Genomic DNA, 20,025 nt, shown 5'->3' with positions numbered 1-20,025 from the left:
AAACAAATTTGTCTGTATTAATAGCATTTATCTGATTGAGCAGTGTTATGATAATAGTAATGAACAGCAATGCTGAAAGTAGTTGATCCGTCAGAACTTTTGATTTCCTGTATTAAGCGATAAATCTAGATAACCTAATGGTACATTTACTGACTTGGGACGGTAGTTAGTGAGAATAGTTTGATAAAATATTAAAAGAGAATACAAGTAAAAATGCAAAACGGAGTAACGTTAGTCTGTGTGATTAAGTGTTTTAAATGAATATATGAATATTTTCCGTATGTGTGTTTGTTTTTTTAACTTTTATTTCACTAACCTTTGCTCTTAACCGGTGACAATGACCCAAACGCACAGCCTGCTGCTTCTTTGAAAGTCACGTGACTTCACCGCCAGGTTATCCCACCTCCGCTGATGATGAATGCGTTTGCCGCGTGTTAATTTCCAGTGAGAACTAAATAAAACTATTTTGACTTCTACCTAAATGACTGAAATTAGTATATTGTACTTCCTTCAAGATTCAATAAATTAAACATAATTGAGTTATGTGGAATATAATCAATACATGTAATGTAAAGTAAATACATTTTTGTAAATGTAACAACCTGTCATTTCCATTTTTTTCAGTGTATTGAGATATTTCATTTATTAATACATTACAATATATTGTGGAGCACAAAAGTAACGAGTTCTCTATGAAGAAAAGACGCCGTCACAGTTGTTTGTGGTTCAACTGACTAAAGTGGTTGCTCTTCAAATTCTGCTCATAGTGTGAACCCGTTCGATCGAATTAAAGACTCATTAAAATGAATAATAATCATAAAAAAAGATCAGAAGTGAAATCTTGATAACCAGTTTGAATTAAATAATTTTGAGAGATTGTGGAAAGATCGTATAAGAGATCTGTTCGGGAATCATCCCCATGAATCGCCAGCACAATGCGATGACTAATTGCGGACAGCAGCTCACGTATTTACATGAATTCATCTTCTATTCAGTGCCATTGGTCGTCCATGAATCCCTTCATTGAATAAATTGATAACAAACCCACTGTGGTAGATCAGGGAGGTATTTTTCGTACGTGGATTACTCGTTTAACCGGAAGTAATTGTTGACGATTTGGCCTGATCCTGATCTGTCGGTTTTTTTTGAAACTCTTGCTAGAAGTGTTGTCATAGCAACACATCCTAATCCTCAGACTGCTTGGATCCTCAGGATTAGCTCACACACTTAATCAGTGACCGTGCGTGGAATTCATTCAGTCATGGCTTCACCGTTCTTTTCCAAACATTATTTGGAAAATGTACCTCTCCTCCTGATGAATAATCAGACACAGTGTTTTCATCAAATATTTGACCTTCGTCAACATCTCGTTGGTCAGACACAAGTTCTAGGGATATGACATTCCCTGCAACTGACCCAACAAAAAAGAGGGCTATATGGAACATACCTGTGCCACACATGGAGGACAAATATCTGCAATGACCATCCTTTACCTGAAATGAAGTGACCACTGCATCCTGCCACAGGTTCTGAGGAGGAGCTTATAGAACACATATAGAATAGATATAGAACACAATATACAGACTTTACACACCACGACAGAGGCTCATTTCAAACATCACGTGACCCTGAGGGACACTGGCACCATGACGTCACTGGCATCACCACAGCCACTACGATGCCAGCACTCACGCCAGGCTCTGGGCACTGTTACGAAAGAAAGAAAGAAAGAAAGAAAGAAAGAAAGAAAGAAAGAAAGAAAGAAAGAAAGAAAGAAAGAAAGAAAGAAAGAAAGAAAGAAAGAAAGAAAGAAAGAAAGAAAGGCAAGCAAGCTACGGAGTCTTCAATATACCTTTTATTACTTTTAATGTATTTTAGATGAAAGTGTCTCCTAAATGAGTAAATGTAAATATAGAAAAACAAAAATACCTCTGGCACAATAAAATCAAACAAAGCTTACTGAATATTTGAATAAATATTTTAAAATTTAAAGAAAGGATTTAAATACGCTTACAAGAAAATAATAAAAAGGCAGGCATTAAAATGCAAAAGAATTCAAGTGACCAAAATCCAACAATCACAAACCAGAGCAGAGCCCACCAGACAGGACAGAGCCCGGTGTTGGAGCGGCTCTTTCATCAGCAGCTTCTTCTTAAATACCCCTGGGGGCGGAGCTCCAGCTGCACTGTCAAATGGCCCCGCCCCCTGGGCTCCATAAAGAACAAACAAGAAACACACAAAAGAAAATGAAGCACAACAAACTAAACAAAAACATAAACATAAGACTTACAAACAAAATATTCATCAACACACCAAACATACAACATCAAATTTAATACCATTTACAAAACAATTCAAAAAATATAACAAAAAGTTTAAACAAAAAGCAAAGTCATTTAAGGAAGAAATGAAACCCAAAATGAAACATCACAGCTGACTTCAGTCCTCAATGCACTTCACCTTCTTGTGGTGTCCATGAGTGTCAAATTCACCATTTAATGTTCATCTTTATCAGTAACTGAACATCTCAGTAGTGTGGGGGGATCAGGCTGGAGTGGGCATACAAGGGCACAGCAGACACACGGGACACATGACAGAGCGCAGACACTCAGATGTGGAATGGAGAGCACTGCTCAGGTCTAAATGATCGACTTCACTGCTAGACTTACAAATCAAATATTCAATCCAAATCAACATCTTATTTGTTACTCACCCCATTGTCATATTCTGACTTTCCCAGTGCTATTAAGAAATGGATCATCAATACGGAGTGTTATATCTTCAGATCAGACAACACAGGAGATGTGACCAGAGGTGGTGACAAGTCAGAAGGTCACAGATGAGGAGATGTGACAAATAGTCATATTTATTGTTTATTCACCAAACACCATTGGGAGTTTATTATACAAAATGTAAAGAATTATTAGATTTGTATTTTGTTAATACATAACGATTATTAAAAAGATTAATTCAAATAAATGTTCTATTCCCATAGAGAATCTTCCATAACCTAACAAAGCTGCACTGTCCTTAAAGCTAATGACAATATTAAGAAATCTGCACTAAATATCCATTTGATCAAACCCAAATCTTTCCTCCCCCTCAGCCTTGCCATTCATTTAATATTGAGAGTGGCCACTAGGGGGGGCAGTTTGGCTACAGAAGAATCAGCTCAGCTGTCAGCTCTGAAGGTCATGTGACTGTGTGATCGTGTCACCCTTATTTTGCTCTTAATTCATTTAAATCTTAATTAGTTTTAGATATAATATTTAAAGTTCTTTATTTCTGGTGTTTTATTCTTGTGTTTTTACTTTATTCTTATTTCTTTTCCACTGCACTGTATTCTTTTCTCCCCCCTTTCCCATGTGTGTAATATGGCGGGTGTCCACTAGAGGGCGCCACTGCACTTCAGTTCCACCCCTCAGTCCTCCTGTTAAAGTCTCCATTCGTCTGACTCTCTGATTGTTTCTCATTCTCTCCTTTCATGTTTCACTGCTCAGGATTTCACTGAATGCTTTCTGCTTTTATCTTTTAGATTTCCTTTTTGTATAAATTGCTGTGTAATATTTAGAGTGGCCACAAGAGGCAGTAGTGTGGCGACTGACCAATCAGTGACCCCTTCTATCCACTGGTTGTCTTTCTTATCTGCTTTTCAATTTCAGGTTTGTGGACAAGGTGGGCCAACCCTGGACGGGGTGCCAGTCCACTGCAAAGCCACACATGTGCACCCATGTCAAGTGTGTGCCAACTGACTAAGAATTCATTTTTTGAAAATGTTGGAGCTTTCAGGGTACCAAGAGTGACAAATCTGGGGACAGGGAGGAGGTGCAGTTTAAAGTTTAATGTGACATCAACTAAAACACCAAACTCTGTCAGTATGGCCGACATCTGACTGACCGGTGAGTCCTCATCTTCAGACATTCACAGTGAATTCATTCTGAAGTGAAGGACCCTTTGAGTGACCAATGGAGGGTCACAAAGTGTCTGGTGAGTGGACAACACTCCAGTCCCATCTGTCACTCTCTGCTCCTACATATAGTCACTATTCAAAAGTTCTTCATACTGAGTCTGTATAGCGCCTTCCAGTTGTGCTGATCCAGGAGGACCACACGCCTGTCCTACTTAACAGGTGACATTCAATGACACTTGAGGACCTCAGTAGTTGTTGGGGTGTCAGCCTGAAGGACATGTGGCTGTGAATCAACAGTGACCCACACTGGTCAGACTGGTATTTGTATGTCTGAGGCGTCACCGCCCCTCACTATGACATACACACCTGATTGGCTACTCAAACCCAATAATAATGGAGACCCTGACAGTCGCACTCGCCCCACATTCTCATCCAAAAATTCAATGACAGAGGTGCTGCCCCCCAGTCCACCCATCCTGTAAGTTTAATTTCACCCCAAACTACAAATACAAAGAGGACCTGCGCTTGTGGGGACATCAAGTGACCGGTGGAGGGTACTGGTCAGTGGTCACATGGTGTCAGATGGCTGATTGTTACACTGGAGTCAGGACCAACATAAAATCCTGGATAGAGGGGCTCAGTGAAGGAGGTGTTGAACCTGTGCAGGAGGGTCATTGTGTGTGAGACGCTATAAAATGACAGAGAGCCAGCGGGGCAGTCCAGATACACACCTATTCTGGGGCTGTAGGGGGCGTTGATTTTAGTCCGCCTGTTATTGTGACACAAAGAGTACTAGGAATGAAAACACAGCAAACTCCAGGACTTGTTGTTGTATCCAAGGCCGCACTCCTTGCCCCCTCCTTTCCTGCTCAGTCCTTTATATGCGACTCCAATCACCATGATGTTTCCACTGCCCTCCACCTCCCAGTAACAGTGAGTCCCAGTCAGAGCCTCTCTGCACAGAACTTGTGGCCAGTAGTCAAATCTGTCAGGATGTTCAGGATATTGGGCTTTTGTCCACTCCCATGTCACCTTCTTGTTCCCTTCAGACAGATGGAGGTCTCTGTGTGCCGTGTTGATGTCCAGTGTGAGGGGACAGAAGTCTGAAAGGAGAGAAAAGAAAATGAGTGAGGAAATCTGGGAGTGTGTAACGGGACTGGGGGCGGAGCACAACACAGACAATTAAAAAGAACCAATCAGGAGCTGCGCTGACGAGACACTAATAGTAAAGAGCTCATCTGATTGGAACAAATCTGTCAGAGTTAAAATAAAATCATAGAGTGACAATAAATCCAAATCCCTTTTATTTTCCAGTACTTCATGCGCAGGAATCTGACTTGGTAGATTTCGAACTCCTTATAACAGAAACAGCTGAAGTCCAATTCCAGTAGACAGGAGCTGATCTCGTGTGAATGTAATCCTCATATTGTTACAAAAGGCAATGTTATCAGAGAAAGCAACACAACAGCAGTGAGCAAACAACACTGGCTGCCCTGATCAGCGCCATCATTATGAGCACAAGGTCAACATCGAGGTCCGAGTTCTAATGGACTGTCCAAACGGATCGCTGGCTTTATTAAATTACACTTTTATTGTCACAGTCCACTTCTTTAATTTAAAATCAATACACTGTCACACAAACTAACGTTTGGCAGGTCATGACTACACGGAATATGAAAAATAAAAAATAAATATAAAATAACAACTGACTGAGAATTAAATGTTTGTAATGAATTGTCATAAACTTGTGAATGACAGCTCAATGATTTAACGATCAGCAAACAAGATGGTCATTGAGTCCTGAGAGATGTGAAGTTCATGAAGAAAGTCATCATGGAGTGAGCTGAAGCTACTCAGTCATTAAAGGAGATGACTGATTCAGTAGAAATTAGTTTTAAAATCAAAAGACGTAGGTTCAAAATATAAAATATATAAACAAGAGAACCTTAACTGTCAAAACTTGATTGAGGACAGCATGATGGCTGAGGGGTTGGAGCTGCGGCCTCACAGATTGAACTTCATGACTTTGAGTTTGGCGCCCAGTGGTCGTCTTTGTCAGGTCAGCATGTTCTCCTCGTGTCACTCCTGGTTTTCTTCACACAATCCACAGAAGTGCACGTTGGGTGAATTGGCGACTGAATTGGCCTTGTGTGTTTGTGAGCACCTCACTTAACACAACGCAGCCTGAACTGGATTAAACCGGTTTGACAATGTTGTGTTAAAAATCACTTCAATGTAAACGCACCACAGCCATGATGGTCCTCTGACCTGAATGAATTCTATTTATATCATTATATGTCACCTGTCATGTCTGTCTCTCTACTGTTTGCGTCACCAACATGACCCCAGTAGTTTTTGTCCTTTCCACTTTTTAAACAAGAATCCTAATTTTTTGTCAAATAAGTGTAAACTGACCACAGTGATTGTCATCCGCCATTCTTTATTCCACAGAACAGACTCTTTGTTTTTAATTTCAGACGTACACAATAAAATAAATGACAATGGCGTGAATACAATGATTGGGACCCTCACTTAATGTTCTCTGACTAACTGTTTTCAGGTGAGACCTGCCATCAAGCACTTCCTGCAGCTCTGGATGAGACTTCTACTCCTCTCACTGCCCACTTGGCCCACTCTACTTGAGCTCTGATGGACTTCTTCTCCCAACTGTAACCTCCAGCTCTTCCCATGGATGTTGACTTGGATTAATTTTAGGGTGTATAGGGGACCACTTCAAAACATTGCAATGTGATTTCCACCATATTTGGGTGGTCTTACTTGCATGTCCTGGAGGATCCATGATTTGCACTACAGACAGAACTTTGTGATACAGTGGTGTGAAAAACTATTTGCCCCCTTCCTGATTTCTTATTCTTTTGCATGTTTGTCACACAAAATGTTTCTGATCATCAAACACATTTAACCATTAGTCAAATATAACACAAGTAAACACAAAATGCAGTTTTTAAATGATGGTGTTTATTATTTAGGGAGAAAAAAAATCCAAACCTACATGGCCCTGTGTGAAAAAGTAATTGCCCCCTTGTTAAAAAATAACCTAACTGTGGTGTATCACACCCTGAGTTCAATTTCCGTAGCCACCCCTAGGCCTGATTACTGCCACACCTTGTTTCAATCAAGAAATCACTTAAATAGGAGCTGCCTGACACAGAGAAGTAGACCAAAAGCACCTCAAAAGCTAGACATCATGCCAAGATCCAAAGAAATTCAGGAACAAATGAGAACAGAAGTAATTGAGATCTATCAGTCTGGTAAAGGTTATAAAGCCATTTCTAAAGCTTTGGGACTCCAGCGAACCACAGTGAGAGCCATTATCCACAAATGGCAAAAACATGGAACAGTGGTGAACCTTCCCAGGAGTGGCCGGCCGACCAAAATTACCCCAAGAGCACAGAGACGACTCATCCGAGAGGTCACAAAAGACCCCAGGACAACGTCTAAAGAACTGCAGGCCTCACTTGCCTCAATTAAGGTCAGTGTTCACGACTCCACCATAAGAAGAGACTGGGCAAAAACGGCCTGCATGGCAGATTTCCAAGACGCAAACCACTGTTTAAGCAAAAAGAACATTAGGGCTCGTCTCAATTTTGCTAAGAAACATCTCAATGATTGCCAAGACTTTTGGGAAAATACCTTGTGGACTGATGAGACAAAAGTTGAACTTTTTGGAAGGCAAATGTCCCGTTACATCTAGCGTAAATGGAACACAGCATTTCAGAAAAAGAACATCATACCAACAGTAAAATATGGTGGTGGTAGTGTGATGGTCTGGAGTTGTTTTGCTGCTTCAGGACCTGGAAGGCTTGCTGTGATAGATGGAACCATGAATTCTACTGTCTACCAAAAAAATCCTGAAGGAGAATGTCCAGCCATCTGTTCGTCAACTCAAGCTGAAGCGATCTTGGGTGCTGCAACAGGACAATGACCCAAAACACACCAGCAAATCCACCTCTGAATGGCTGAAGGAAAAACAAAATGAAGACTTTGGAGTGGCCTAGTCAAAGTCCTGACCTGAATCCAATTGAGATGCTATGGCATGACCTTAAAAAGGCGGTTCATGCTAGAAAACCCCTCAAATAAAGCTGAATTACAACAATTTTGCAAAGATGAGTGGGCCAACATTCCTCCAGAGCGCTGTAAAAGACTCATTGCAAGTTATCGCAAACGCTTGATTGCAGTTATTGCTGCTAAGGGTGGCCCAACCAGTTATTAGGTTCAGGGGGCAATTACTTTTTCACACAGGGGCCATGTAGGTTTGGATTTTTTTTTCTCCCTAAATAATAAAAACCACCATTTACAAACTGCATTTTGTGTTTACTTGTGTTATATTTGACTAATGGTTAAATGTGTTTGATGATCAGAAACATTTTGTGTGACAAACATGCAAAAGAATAAGAAATCAGGAAGGGGGCAAATAGTTTTTCACACCACTGTATTTGCTTCAGAATGTCTTGATGATCTTTTCATTTTATTGTGCCCTGCACAGATTCAGCGCAGCAGCCCCCAAACATTAATGAGCCTCCTCCATGTTTTGTGTTTTTTTTTTTGAACACTCATTTTGTTTTCTGTGGACACAGAGTTGCTGTGATTTACTGTAAAGATCTTGTTTAGTTTCATCAGTCCAAAAGAATTTCTCTAGCACTAGCAAACTCCAGTTAGTTAGTTATTTTATTTTTTAGTCTGTTTTTCAGAAGTGGGGTCTTCTACCATGGAGCCCACTTTCATTCAGTAAGTGATTGATGGAGCTACTTGACGTTGTTATACTTTGATTTTGGAGATTAGCCTGAATCTGTCCTGATGTTTGCCTTGGTTCTTTCTCCACCACTGAAGCTGTCCTTCTGTCAATTGGGGGGTCCATTTTCCATTTGCAGCAGCATTCATTGTGTTTGGCTACAGTCCAATGGACCTTCAACTTATTGATGTTAGTTACTGATGCCAGAAGAACATAAAGCTCTTTGGAGATTGCCTTGTAGCCTTTACCTTGACCATGGTTGGTTGTGACTTTCTTCCTTTCCTCCTCTTCATTTATCCATGTCCAGTGTGATGCACACAATGACTCAGCAGTTTTTGTGAGGACAATTTGGCTAAGTGACTGAAGATTCTCTTAGTGGACTGATTCTTATTTAATGATGTCTTTCAACATCTAATGGCTTCCGCACAATTTTCCATGCCATCTCTTTTTGGTTTACTTCCTACAATGTGTTAAGTCATGAATAAATAACAAAGTTTCTGCTCTATGGATAAAAGAATGGCAGATGCCGAGTACTTTTGTCAGCTTTAACTTATTTCACATAAATTTGTGATTCCTATGAACTACATCATCAAATCAGGTATAAATATAATAATGTCATTATCATGATATACTAGAAATAATTCTTGGAGGATTACTGATATTCCATTTATTGTCAAAATTTTGACAAACAACAGACAGTATTTTGGACATGTCTATAATGTTGCTCAAGGCCACTGTCATCATTATTTAACCTTCTTAACCAGTTGCTAAGGTACACAAGTTTGTTCACATTTTCAGATTCCATATATGAAAAAGAAAAAAAAAGGCAGCTGATCAATACAACATCGAACACGAGCATCAAGCACTGATTTTGAATGAAATAACAAACCACCTGTCACAACATCCCAATTCTATTGTTAGGTTGTAATCAAATAGTTTTGCTTGATTGTATTTATTAATAGTTTGTTTCTATGTGAAATAAATTACATTACTTAGCACAGCGTTTCTCATCATTTAAGTATTTTGGCAGCAGAGCCGGCACTAAGCTGAAAATGAAGCGGCTTGCGAGAAAGTGGTGTTTTAAGCCTTCGGTGCCTTCTGTTATTCTGGGGAATGTGAACTCAATCTCAAATAAGATCGACGAACTGGCTGCGCTGGTGAAAAATGTCAGAACCTACAGAGAATGCAGTTTGTTGTGTTTTTGCGAAACGTGGCTAACTAACACCATCCCAGACGCTAATGTGGAACTACCCGGGTTTAGCACAGTTAGAGCGGATAGAGATGTAAGTACCTGTGGGAAGCACAAAGGAGGAGGACTAGCTCTCTATGTTAATACACGGTGGTGTAACTCTGGACATGTTAACGTCAAAATCTCCACTTGCTGCAGGGACATCGAACTGTTGGCCATAAGTTTACGTCCCTATTACTTGCCCAGAGAGTTTGGACATGTCATTGTTGTCATCGTGTATATTCCTCCTCTTGCGGACGTGGAGCTAGCGAGTGACATCATCCATTCTGCTGTTGCTAAGTTACAAACGCAGCACCCTGAGGCGCTTGTGTTAATCGCTGGGGACTTTAACCATGTGACGCTGGACAAAACATTACCTGCATTCTCCCAGTATGTGGACTGTAACACCCGGGGAAATAAGACTATTGATTTACTGTATGCAAACGTTAAAGACGCATACAGCGCCACCCCACTGCCTGCGCTTGGGAAAGCAGGTCATAACCTGGTTCTGCTTCAGCCTCACTATAAACCAAAAGTGAGAGTCCTACCTGTAACCACACGATCATTCAGGAAGTGGACCCCGGAGGCTGAAAATACTCTGAGAGAATGTTTTTGGAACTACAGACTGGGATATCCTGCAGGGATCTCATAGTGAGAACATTGATGAAGTTGTTGACTGCACTACTGACTACATCAACTTCTGTATGGACATTGTTGTTCCAGTAAGAACTGTACGCTGCTATGCTAACAACAAGCCATGGATTACAAGTGACATCAAGAGCCTTTTGAACCAGAAGAAAAGGGCTTTTAAAGACGGTGATCAGCATGAGCTCAAGCGCGTGCAGAAGGAACTCCGAGTCCAGCTCAGGGCGGTGAAGGAGCAGTACAGGAGAAAGCTGGAGCAGAAGTTGCAGAATAACAGCAGGAACAGAAGGAAGTGTGGGATGGGATGAAGATCATCACTGGCTGCAGCTCGAAGCGGGGTACCACCATCGAGAGAGACGTGAAGAGAGCAAACCAAATGAACAACTTCTTTAACAGATTTGACCACCCTAACCCACTCTCACTCTCACCTCGGAGTACTGCACCCTCCACACATCTTTCTGCTGATACCAGCATAGGAGAGACATCCCCACCCATAATTACAACAGCGCAAGTGAGCAGAGAGCTGAGGACACTTCGTGCCAGCAAAGCAGCGGATCCAGATGGAGTATCGCCACGACTGCTGAAGGTCTGTGCATCGGAACTGGGGGGTCCTCTACAGCGCATCTTCAACCTCAGCCTGGAACAGGGGAGAGTCCCGAGGCTTTGGAAAACATCTTGTATCACCCCAGTCCCAAAGGTATCACATCCTAGTGAGCTGAATGACTTTCAGCCTGTTGCTCTGACATCACATGTGATGAAGACCATGGAGAGGGTGCTGCTTCACCACCTTAGGCCACAGGTTCAACACGTCCTTGACCCTCTGCAGTTTGCATATCAGGAGAAGGTGGGAGCGGAGGATGCCATCATCTATATGCTACACCGATCCCTCTCTCACTTGGACAGAGGCAGTGGTGCAGTAAGAATTATGTTTCTAGACTTCTCTAGCGCCTTCAACACAATCCAACCTCTGCTCCTTAGGGACAAGCTGACAGAGATGGGATTAGATTCATACCTGGTGGCATGGATCGTGGACTATCTTAAAGACAGACCTCAGTATGTGCGTCTTGGGAACTGCACGTCTGACATTGTGGTCAGCAACACAGGAACGCCACAGGGGACTGTACTTTCTCTGGTCCTGTTCAGCCTATATACATCGGACTTCCAATACAACTCGGAGTCCTGCCATGTGCAAAAGTTCGCTGATGACACTGCTATCGTGGGCTGCATCAGGAATGGGCTGGAGGAGGAGTATAGGGACCTAATCAATGACTTTGTTAAATGGTGGGACTCAAACCACCTACAACTGAACACCAGCAAAACCAAGGAGTTGGTGGTGGATTTTAGGAGGCCCAGACCCCTCATAGACCCCGTGATCATCAGAGGTGACTGTGTGCAGAGGGTGCAGACCTATAAATATCTGGGAGTGCAGCTGGATGATAAATTGGACTGGACTGCCAATACTAATGCTCTGTGCAAGAGAGGACAGAGCCGACTATACTTCCTTAGAAGGCTGGTGTCCTTCAACATCTGCAATAAGATGCTGCAGATGTTCTATCAGACAGTTGTGGCGAGCGCCCTCTTCTACGTGGTGGTGTTCTGGGGAGGCAGCATTAAGAGGAAAGACGCCTCACGCCTGGACAAACTGGTGAGGACGGCAGGCTCTATTGTTGGCATGGAGCTGGACAGTTTAACATCTGTGGCAGAGCGACGGGCGCTGAGCAGACTCCTGTCAATCATGGAGAATCCACGGCATCCACTGAACAGGATCATCTCCAGACAGAGGAGCAGCTTCAGCGACAGACTGCTGTCACTGTCCGGCTCCACTGACAGATTGAGGAGATCATTCCTCCCCCAAACTATGCGACTCTTCAATTCCACCTGGGGGGGTAAACGTTAACATTTAACATTATACATAGTTATTGTCTGGTTTTCACCTGCATTATTATCATCCATCCATCCATCCATTTTCCAACCCGCTGAATCCGAACACAGTGTCACGGGGGTCTGCTGGAGCCAATCCCAGCCAACACAGGGCACAAGGCAGGAACCATTCCCAGGCAGGGTGCCAACCCACCACAGGACACACACAAACTCACCCACACACCAACCACACACTAGGGCCAATTTAGAATCGCCAATCCACCTAACCTGCATGTCTTTGGACTATGAGAGGAAACCAGAGCGCCCGGATGAAACCCACACAGACACGGGGAGAACATGCAAACTCCATGCAGGGAGGACCCGGGAAGCGAACCGAGTCTCCTAACTGCGAGGCAGCAGCGCTACCACTGCGCCACCGTGCCACCCTTCTGTATTCATAGTTAGCTTAATAACGTAAAACTCTATCATTAATTCAATAATTGCAAAAATAACAACACTACAATCCATAAGCAGGCGTCTGGAAGCTCATAACTCACCACCACAGTTCCAGTAGTTTCTCCAGACAGGTTAGTTTATTGAACTCTGCAGATGTTAACATGGCCAGATTTTCATTGTCGTGTGTGTATACTACTTCAACACAATCCAACCTCTGCTCCTTAGGACAAGCTGACAGAGATGGCAAGATTCATACCTGGTGGCATGGATCGTGGACTATCTTAAAGACAGACCTCAGTATGTGCGTCTTGGGAACTGCACGTCTGACATTGTGGTCAGCAACACAGGAGTGCCACAGGGGACTGTACTTTCTCCAGTCCTGTTCAGCCTATATACTTCGGACTTCCAATACAACTCGGAGTCCTGCCACATGCAAAAGTTCGCTGATGACACTGCTATCGTGGGCTGCATCAGGAGAGGGCAGGAGGAGGAGTATAGGGACCTAATCAATGACTTTGTTAAATGGTGCGACTCAAACCACCTACAACTGAACACCAGCAAAACCAAGGAGCTGGTGGTGGATTTTAGGAGGACCAGACCCCTCATAGACCCCGTGATCATCAGATGTGACTGTGTGCAGAGGGTGCAGACCTATAAATACCTGGGAGTGCAGCTGGATGATAAATTAGACTGGACTGCTAATACTGATGCGCTGTCTAAGAAAGGACAAAGCCGGTTATACTTCCTTAGAAGGCTGGCGTCCTTCAACATCTGCAATAAGATACTGCAGATGTTCTATCAGACAGTTGTGGCGAGCGCCCTCTTCTACGCAGTGGTGTGCTGGGGAGGCAGCATTAAGAAGAAAGACGCCTCATGCCTGGACAAACTGGTGAGGAAGTCAGGCTGTATTGTAGGCACGGAGCTGGACAGCTTGACATCTGTGGCAGAGCGACGGGCGCTGAGCAGACTCCTATCAATTATTGAAAATCCGCTGCATCCACTAAATAGTGTCATCTCCAGACAGAGGAGAAGCTTCAGCGACAGACTGCTGTCACCGTCCTGCTCCACTGACAGACTGAGGAGATCGTTCCTCCCCTAAACTATGCGACTCTTCAATTCCACCCGGGGGGGTAAACGTTAACATTATATAAAGTTATTGTCTGTTTTTACCTGCATTATTATCAATCTTTAATTTAATATTGTTTTTTGTATCAGTAAGGTGCTGCTGGAGTATGTGAATTTCCCATTGGGATTAATAAAGTATCTATCTATCTATCTATCTATCTATCTATCTATCTATCTATCTATCTATCTATCTATCTATCTATCTATCTATCTATCTATCTATCTATCTATCTATCTATCTATCTATCTATCTATCTATCTATCTATCTATCTATCTATCTATCTATCTATATTTTACATCTACTTTGATTTTGCACAGAGAGATGTCTGAAATGTTAGTTTTAAAATGAAAGCTTCCGCCGAGAAGAATGACAGGTGTTACTTCCATTGTTGGATTAACAGCATAATCCCACATGAACTGAGAAGTTCAATTCTCCTGACTGTGATTTGTATGGGATAAAACATTTGTATATAGCATATAAGTTAAAGTTCAGTTCAGGACATTGCAGCAAACTGCATGAGATGAGATGAGATGAGATGAGATGAGAGCAGGAGAGCAGATCAGTGCAATTCAGATGATAAAGGGGTGACCAGAGAAGGAACGAGATTGTAAATTCTGGAATTTCGTGATAACTTTCTGTTATATTAACAGATCAAGGCTTTTAAATTAAGCTCAAGTGTTAACACATTAATTTTGACAGCTCTAATTAAGATGGAATTTTATAATGTTAAATAATAAATTATATATAAATTATGAATTATATATAATTAAAACACTAATTATAAATATAATGCAGTTAAAATAAAACAACACGACATGTGGATCAAGTCTGCACACAGAGCCCACCAGTGTGTTGATGATGCAGTGACTCTGAGTCTGAGGTTTATTTACCAACACCTTGATCAGTCACAGACACATGTGAGGGTCTCGATTGTGGACTTGACCTCTGCTTTAGATACCAACATCTCAGAGCTCCACGATAAGAAATTGACCGAGTTCAGCCTGCCCGGTCCAATCCACCATTGGATCTCAGACTTTCTTCCAGGTAGTAAACAGTGTCGGTGCAGTTGGGCGCACACACGTCTGACCTGTTAACCCTCGTCACCTCACTTTCTGTTTTTCTCTCCTGTGTTGTCAGTTGGCCACAGCTCAGCAGTTCTGTTCATGGACAGACATTGTTAGGCTCCATTTATGTTCATCAGTGCAGAACTGCTTTAGCTTACAGATTTGTTTAAACACACAGTATCATGATATGTAAACATTATATAGTTTATAATTTGTAAAGCCTGTTAATGTGTTTCACCTCTGAAATGTTCAGGTTGTCCTGAAGTTGTCAGGGTTCTAATGTAGTCTTCTTATTTGCTTGTCTTTCCCACCAATATATAAGAAATCTATATATGAATATGAATATATCTTTTGCTCTGTGAAACTGTCTTTAAAGTCAGTAGGTGTAATGAGTCTGAGTATACGACACCACACTTAGAAAACACATGAGCCTGTAGAAGCATGGCGGAAAATGGATTAACATGAAATTTTAATGAGGAGCCCATCTGACTGAATGTAAAGGACAGAGAAGACAGCAGAAGCTCATCAGATTTCATGATATTACAAAGCACTGAAGTTCATCCCAATTCAGTTTCATTTATGTTGTCACTGCTTTCAAGTTCACAACACTTCATTTGTACACCAAGCAGGTCCTGCCAGTTTAACACAACTTTCTGTTCTTTATTTTATGTTGGTCGTTATGCAGAGCAAATGCAAAGAATCCTAATGTGAAATGAAGAAGTAGCTTTTAAGGGAATAAACAGAAAAAATATCTCTTTGTAGCCTAGCCAGAGTCCGGATCTGAATCTGAATTTGTGATGTGATCTCAAAATTGCAGTTCAGAAATGAAAGCTTTCAAACATTGCCCAGTTGGAACAGTTCTGCAAAGAAGAATGGGAAAAAATGGTCTTCATCCAGATGTGCTAAGTGAATGCAAGCAGTTGTTGCCTCAAAGGGTGCTGCTACCAAGTGTTGACTGTGTGTCATGTGAAGGAGTCAATTACTTTTTCAACAGCATTTTTCACATGACTCTCAATTTGCATTTGTTTAGTTCACCAAACTCTAAGTGTTTCAAAATATTTACACAGAGAAATAAACGTTCACTGTGATACTCTGCATTTGTGATTTTTATAGGTTTTAATGATGTAAGATGGAAATATGGAGGGGGGTCGTACTTTTTTAACCCACTGTAAATGAATAAACCGTCTGACCTCTGACGTCTGAGCCAGAACATAATGTCATCCTGTGTCCACCAGAGGGCAGCAATGTTCAAGGAACAGAAGACACAAGAAGCACGAAGAAAGAGGAATGTAAGGACTGGCATGTGCAGTGCACAGAGGTTTATAAATGTATAACATGATCAAAACAGATAGACGTACCATTGTACCATGAACACTGTTTAGAAAACTGGTGTTTCACTGTGCTAATAAGAAATCAAATACTTACCTTAAACATTCAAGAACTCAGTTAAATATTAGAGTGTGATATCACTCAGATAGTCACTGTAAGAGACATTAGAACAAATTCTAAACAGTAAAGGCTTAGAGATAAATGTAAAAGAGCAGGCCTTCTTCAGGCATCCCAGTGTCCCTGTGATTGTCACTCTGGTCCTTCTAATGGACTTAAACAAAACATGAAGAGTCACAGTACCTGATGGAGTCAATGTCAGAATGTCCCCACTGGCTGATCTTCTCCAGACTCTTTTTCAGACATGACAGCTTCTTTAGCAGGTCCTCAAAAGAAAATTCAGCCCTGACAATGAAGCTTAGCGAGTCTCCAATAGCAGGAAGGACACAGTAAGATGAGAAAGTCTGCATAAGAAGAGAAATAAAAAGTAACAATAATAAAAAGGACCTCCTCTGAACTAAACATCAGCGTGGTAGACAGTCATCTTGGGTTTAGATGGAGAGATTACTTTCATTCATTTATTATTTATTTATAGGAGAATGTTTCATTATAATGGGCAAAAAATGTCACTGGCCTTGACTTTCAAATAGCTTTTCACACATAAGTCCATAAGAGACGAGTCATCAGACTGAGGGGGCAACGGACAGGCAGGTGAAGAACTGACTTAGCAGACAAAACAAGGCATTGGGCTCTTTGATGTACTGAGATGAAGTTAATTAGATAGATAGATAGATAGATAGATAGATAGATAGATAGATAGATAGATAGATAGATAGATAGATAGATAGATAGATAGATAGATAGATAGATAGATAGATAGATAGATAGATAGATAGATAGATAGATAGATAGAGATTGTATATTTGTCCCAAGGGGGACATTTGGCAATTAAATCCAAAGCCTTACACACACTATTCAGTATAATCTTTTAATTGAAGGTCTGCCACTGGAAAGTGTGTGACTTGTCAGAAAGTTCCGGAATCTGCTCTGTAGAACACACTTGTGGGACCACATCAGGAATGTTGTGTGTTAGAGCCATGACAAAACAGCACAAAAGAAAGTCAAGAAGAAGAGAGATCAAATTTTGGAAATATTAGTCAGATATGAAATTGCACTGAATGGTCTGTTCTTGTCATTTGTAAAAACTCTTCAGCTCTCTTGATTTTGACGTTTTTCATGTCCCAAAGACCCAAGTCTGATCAAACTCCCTGTGAAGTGTTACTCTCACCTGCAGGAAGTGGAGATGGTCCTTGGTCTCTGAAAGCTCCTTCAGTTCAGCGTCTTTTCTCTTCAGCTCCTTGATCTCCTTCTCCAGTTGCTGCATGACTCTTTCAGCCTTCTCCATTTCTGTCTTTTCTTGTTCTTTGATCTTCCTGGTCAGTTTCTTGTGGGCTTCCTCAATGCAGTGAATCAAATCAGTGAAGCTCTTTTCATGTTCCCCCATCACTCTTTCCACAGAGATCTTTTTAGATAGAAGAAAAATATTGAATTGAGTCACCTAATTAAAAAAAAAACAGTCACAAGACATTTTTGTTAGCATTTTGATGTTGTAGAGGAGAGTTTGAATTAGGAGAAGGGCAGTAGGGAGGATTCCCTTTGTACTCTGAAGAGCATCATCTTTTTAATGCACCTCCAGGACTGTATGGAATGTATAGTCTTACTAAGTGGCTCTATGAGAGCTATGTTGTCATGTGAGGGCTCTGTTAGGACTATGTCTTTAAAAACAACCTCTCCTGGTCATGGTGGGTTTGAGAGTGGAGCAAGACAAAGTTAGAAAAAGAAGAAATGGGTGTTGTGGAGAAATGCTAGCCTGTTGTAAAAACATACTGCTCAAAAAATTTAAATGAACACTTTTTAATCCGAGTTTAGCATTAAAGTTATAAACACAAATCGACACTCTACTCCAACCTGCAACCAAAGAATGGTCGGATGGGTAAGTATTGCTCCCAAGTTGCTGTGCTGGGGTTGGTCGGTGTGTGTCGGGGAAAACATGAGTATGCTCGACACATCAACCTGTTAAAGGCCCATGGGAGGGTAGAAGAGGAACCCACAGGATAGAGCCTGGTGCGGCTGGGAACACATTGGGGACTTATTATGGGTTCCCGAGAATGGGGACTGCTCCTAAACATCGCACAAAAGGAAATCCTTTTGATAAAGGTGGGAGAATCCCGGGTTAGCAGGCGAGAGATATAATGGCTTGGACTTTTAATCATGCTAAGGCAACTAAAAAGCAGGCTGTAAATTTGTGGGTGAAAGTGGTCCGGTGGTTGAGACCATAAAGAAAATGAGCCATCAAATAACGGAGCAGATAACATGTGATTTGCTACTCCATACTTTGCCCAAGAAAATCTCCCAGCTGGCTTGGGGGCACATTGATATCATTTCCATGGAGGCGATAGATCACTTCAGAGTAGAAACTGGCTTGCGAGAATCAAAATGGGACTCGTGTGAACCCAGACGTACTTGTGTCCTTAAAATTGCGTCCTGTAGCTACATTATGAGGCATGCTCATGTAGAATCTGATGCACATCAGAAGGCACTTCAAAGCGACAAAAGGGTCTGCGGAGTGATACAGGGGAAGGGGCGGTGTGTGCTCGCTACTCCTGTGGCCTTTGCACATACAGGAGAAGCGTTAGTCAATAGGCATAAAGTTTTGTCTTTATTTGACTCAGGCAGTAACATTTCCATTGTTGCTCACCACCTAGTGTTACTGCAACAGTGGCTAAAGATTAAGACCCGTCTAACCTGTATTCACAGGGATGGTCCGGTATTATAGATCCATCTGCCATGCCAGGACGGCATTTTAAAAAGGTTGGTGGTGGCGGTAATGGAAAATCCTTCCTTCCCCATAATACTAGGTAGAGACTGGTCAGACATTAATTGCGTCGTCACAGTTAATATTCCCATATGATCGCTAGGTCTAGTCATTGACGCGGAATCAGCACCCTCAACTTCCTCCACTCTGTGTATGCAGCAAGCAGAGAGACGGAAATCGGCCTCTAATAATGATGAAGACAGACCTGGGACGTCTCAACTTGACATGTCATCAATAAGAGCTGAGCTGGCTCAGAATGAAACCCCGCTCCTTGAGGTCAAATCTGATCCTCTCAAACGTCTGCAGTTTCAATTTAGGCAGAACATAAGGGGGAGGTGAGGTCCCTGTTGTTAGTACCACGAACCTACTGGCGACAAGTTTGTGAATTAGCACATACCCACCTCCATTTGGGCCCCGAGAAAACACTTGAGCGAATTAAGCTCTGATTCTTTTGGCCTGGAATTAATGAGGAGGTCCACTGCTTTTGCATGTCCTCTCCGGAGTGCCAATTGTGGCAGATTCCTAGGATGGACCATGCTCCTCTAGTTCTATTACCTTTAATTGATGTCCCTTTTAAAGGTATTGGGGTCGATCTGGTGGGACCCTTAGAATCCACGGACAGGGGTCATAAATATATAATGGTCCTGGTAGATTATGCTATCTGGTTTCCTGAAGCTGTTCCGCTGTGCTCAGCTACTTCAAAAGCTATTGCACAGGAATTGGTAGGGGTCTTTGCGTAAGTGGAATCCCTAAAGAAATTCTAATGCATCAAGGAATGCCT

At 41.9% G+C, this 20,025-nt stretch overlaps 1 protein-coding gene across 2 annotated transcripts in view; it reads right to left on the bottom strand.

Annotated features, from left to right (window-relative positions):
* Window positions 1–4,574: 4,574 nt before the first annotated feature.
* Window positions 4,575–20,025, bottom strand: part of LOC114652514 (tripartite motif-containing protein 16-like) — a 171,251-nt gene continuing 155,800 nt past the window's right edge. Inside the window, exon 6 of one of the 2 annotated variants that reach the window (XM_051927933.1) lies at window positions 4,575–5,013. In XM_051927933.1, the coding sequence (XP_051783893.1) occupies window positions 4,703–5,013 (311 nt within the window). In that variant the 3' untranslated portion in view covers window positions 4,575–4,702. The remainder of the gene's footprint in view (window positions 5,014–20,025) is intronic. The other variant, XM_051927934.1, reaches the window with a different exon arrangement.

This window comes from Erpetoichthys calabaricus, chromosome 5, assembly GCF_900747795.2.
Source record: "Erpetoichthys calabaricus chromosome 5, fErpCal1.3, whole genome shotgun sequence".
Lineage (NCBI taxonomy): Eukaryota > Metazoa > Chordata > Cladistia > Polypteriformes > Polypteridae > Erpetoichthys > Erpetoichthys calabaricus.
The sequence above is the reverse complement of the archived record's forward strand: the minus strand, read 5'-3'. Positions and strand labels throughout refer to the sequence as shown.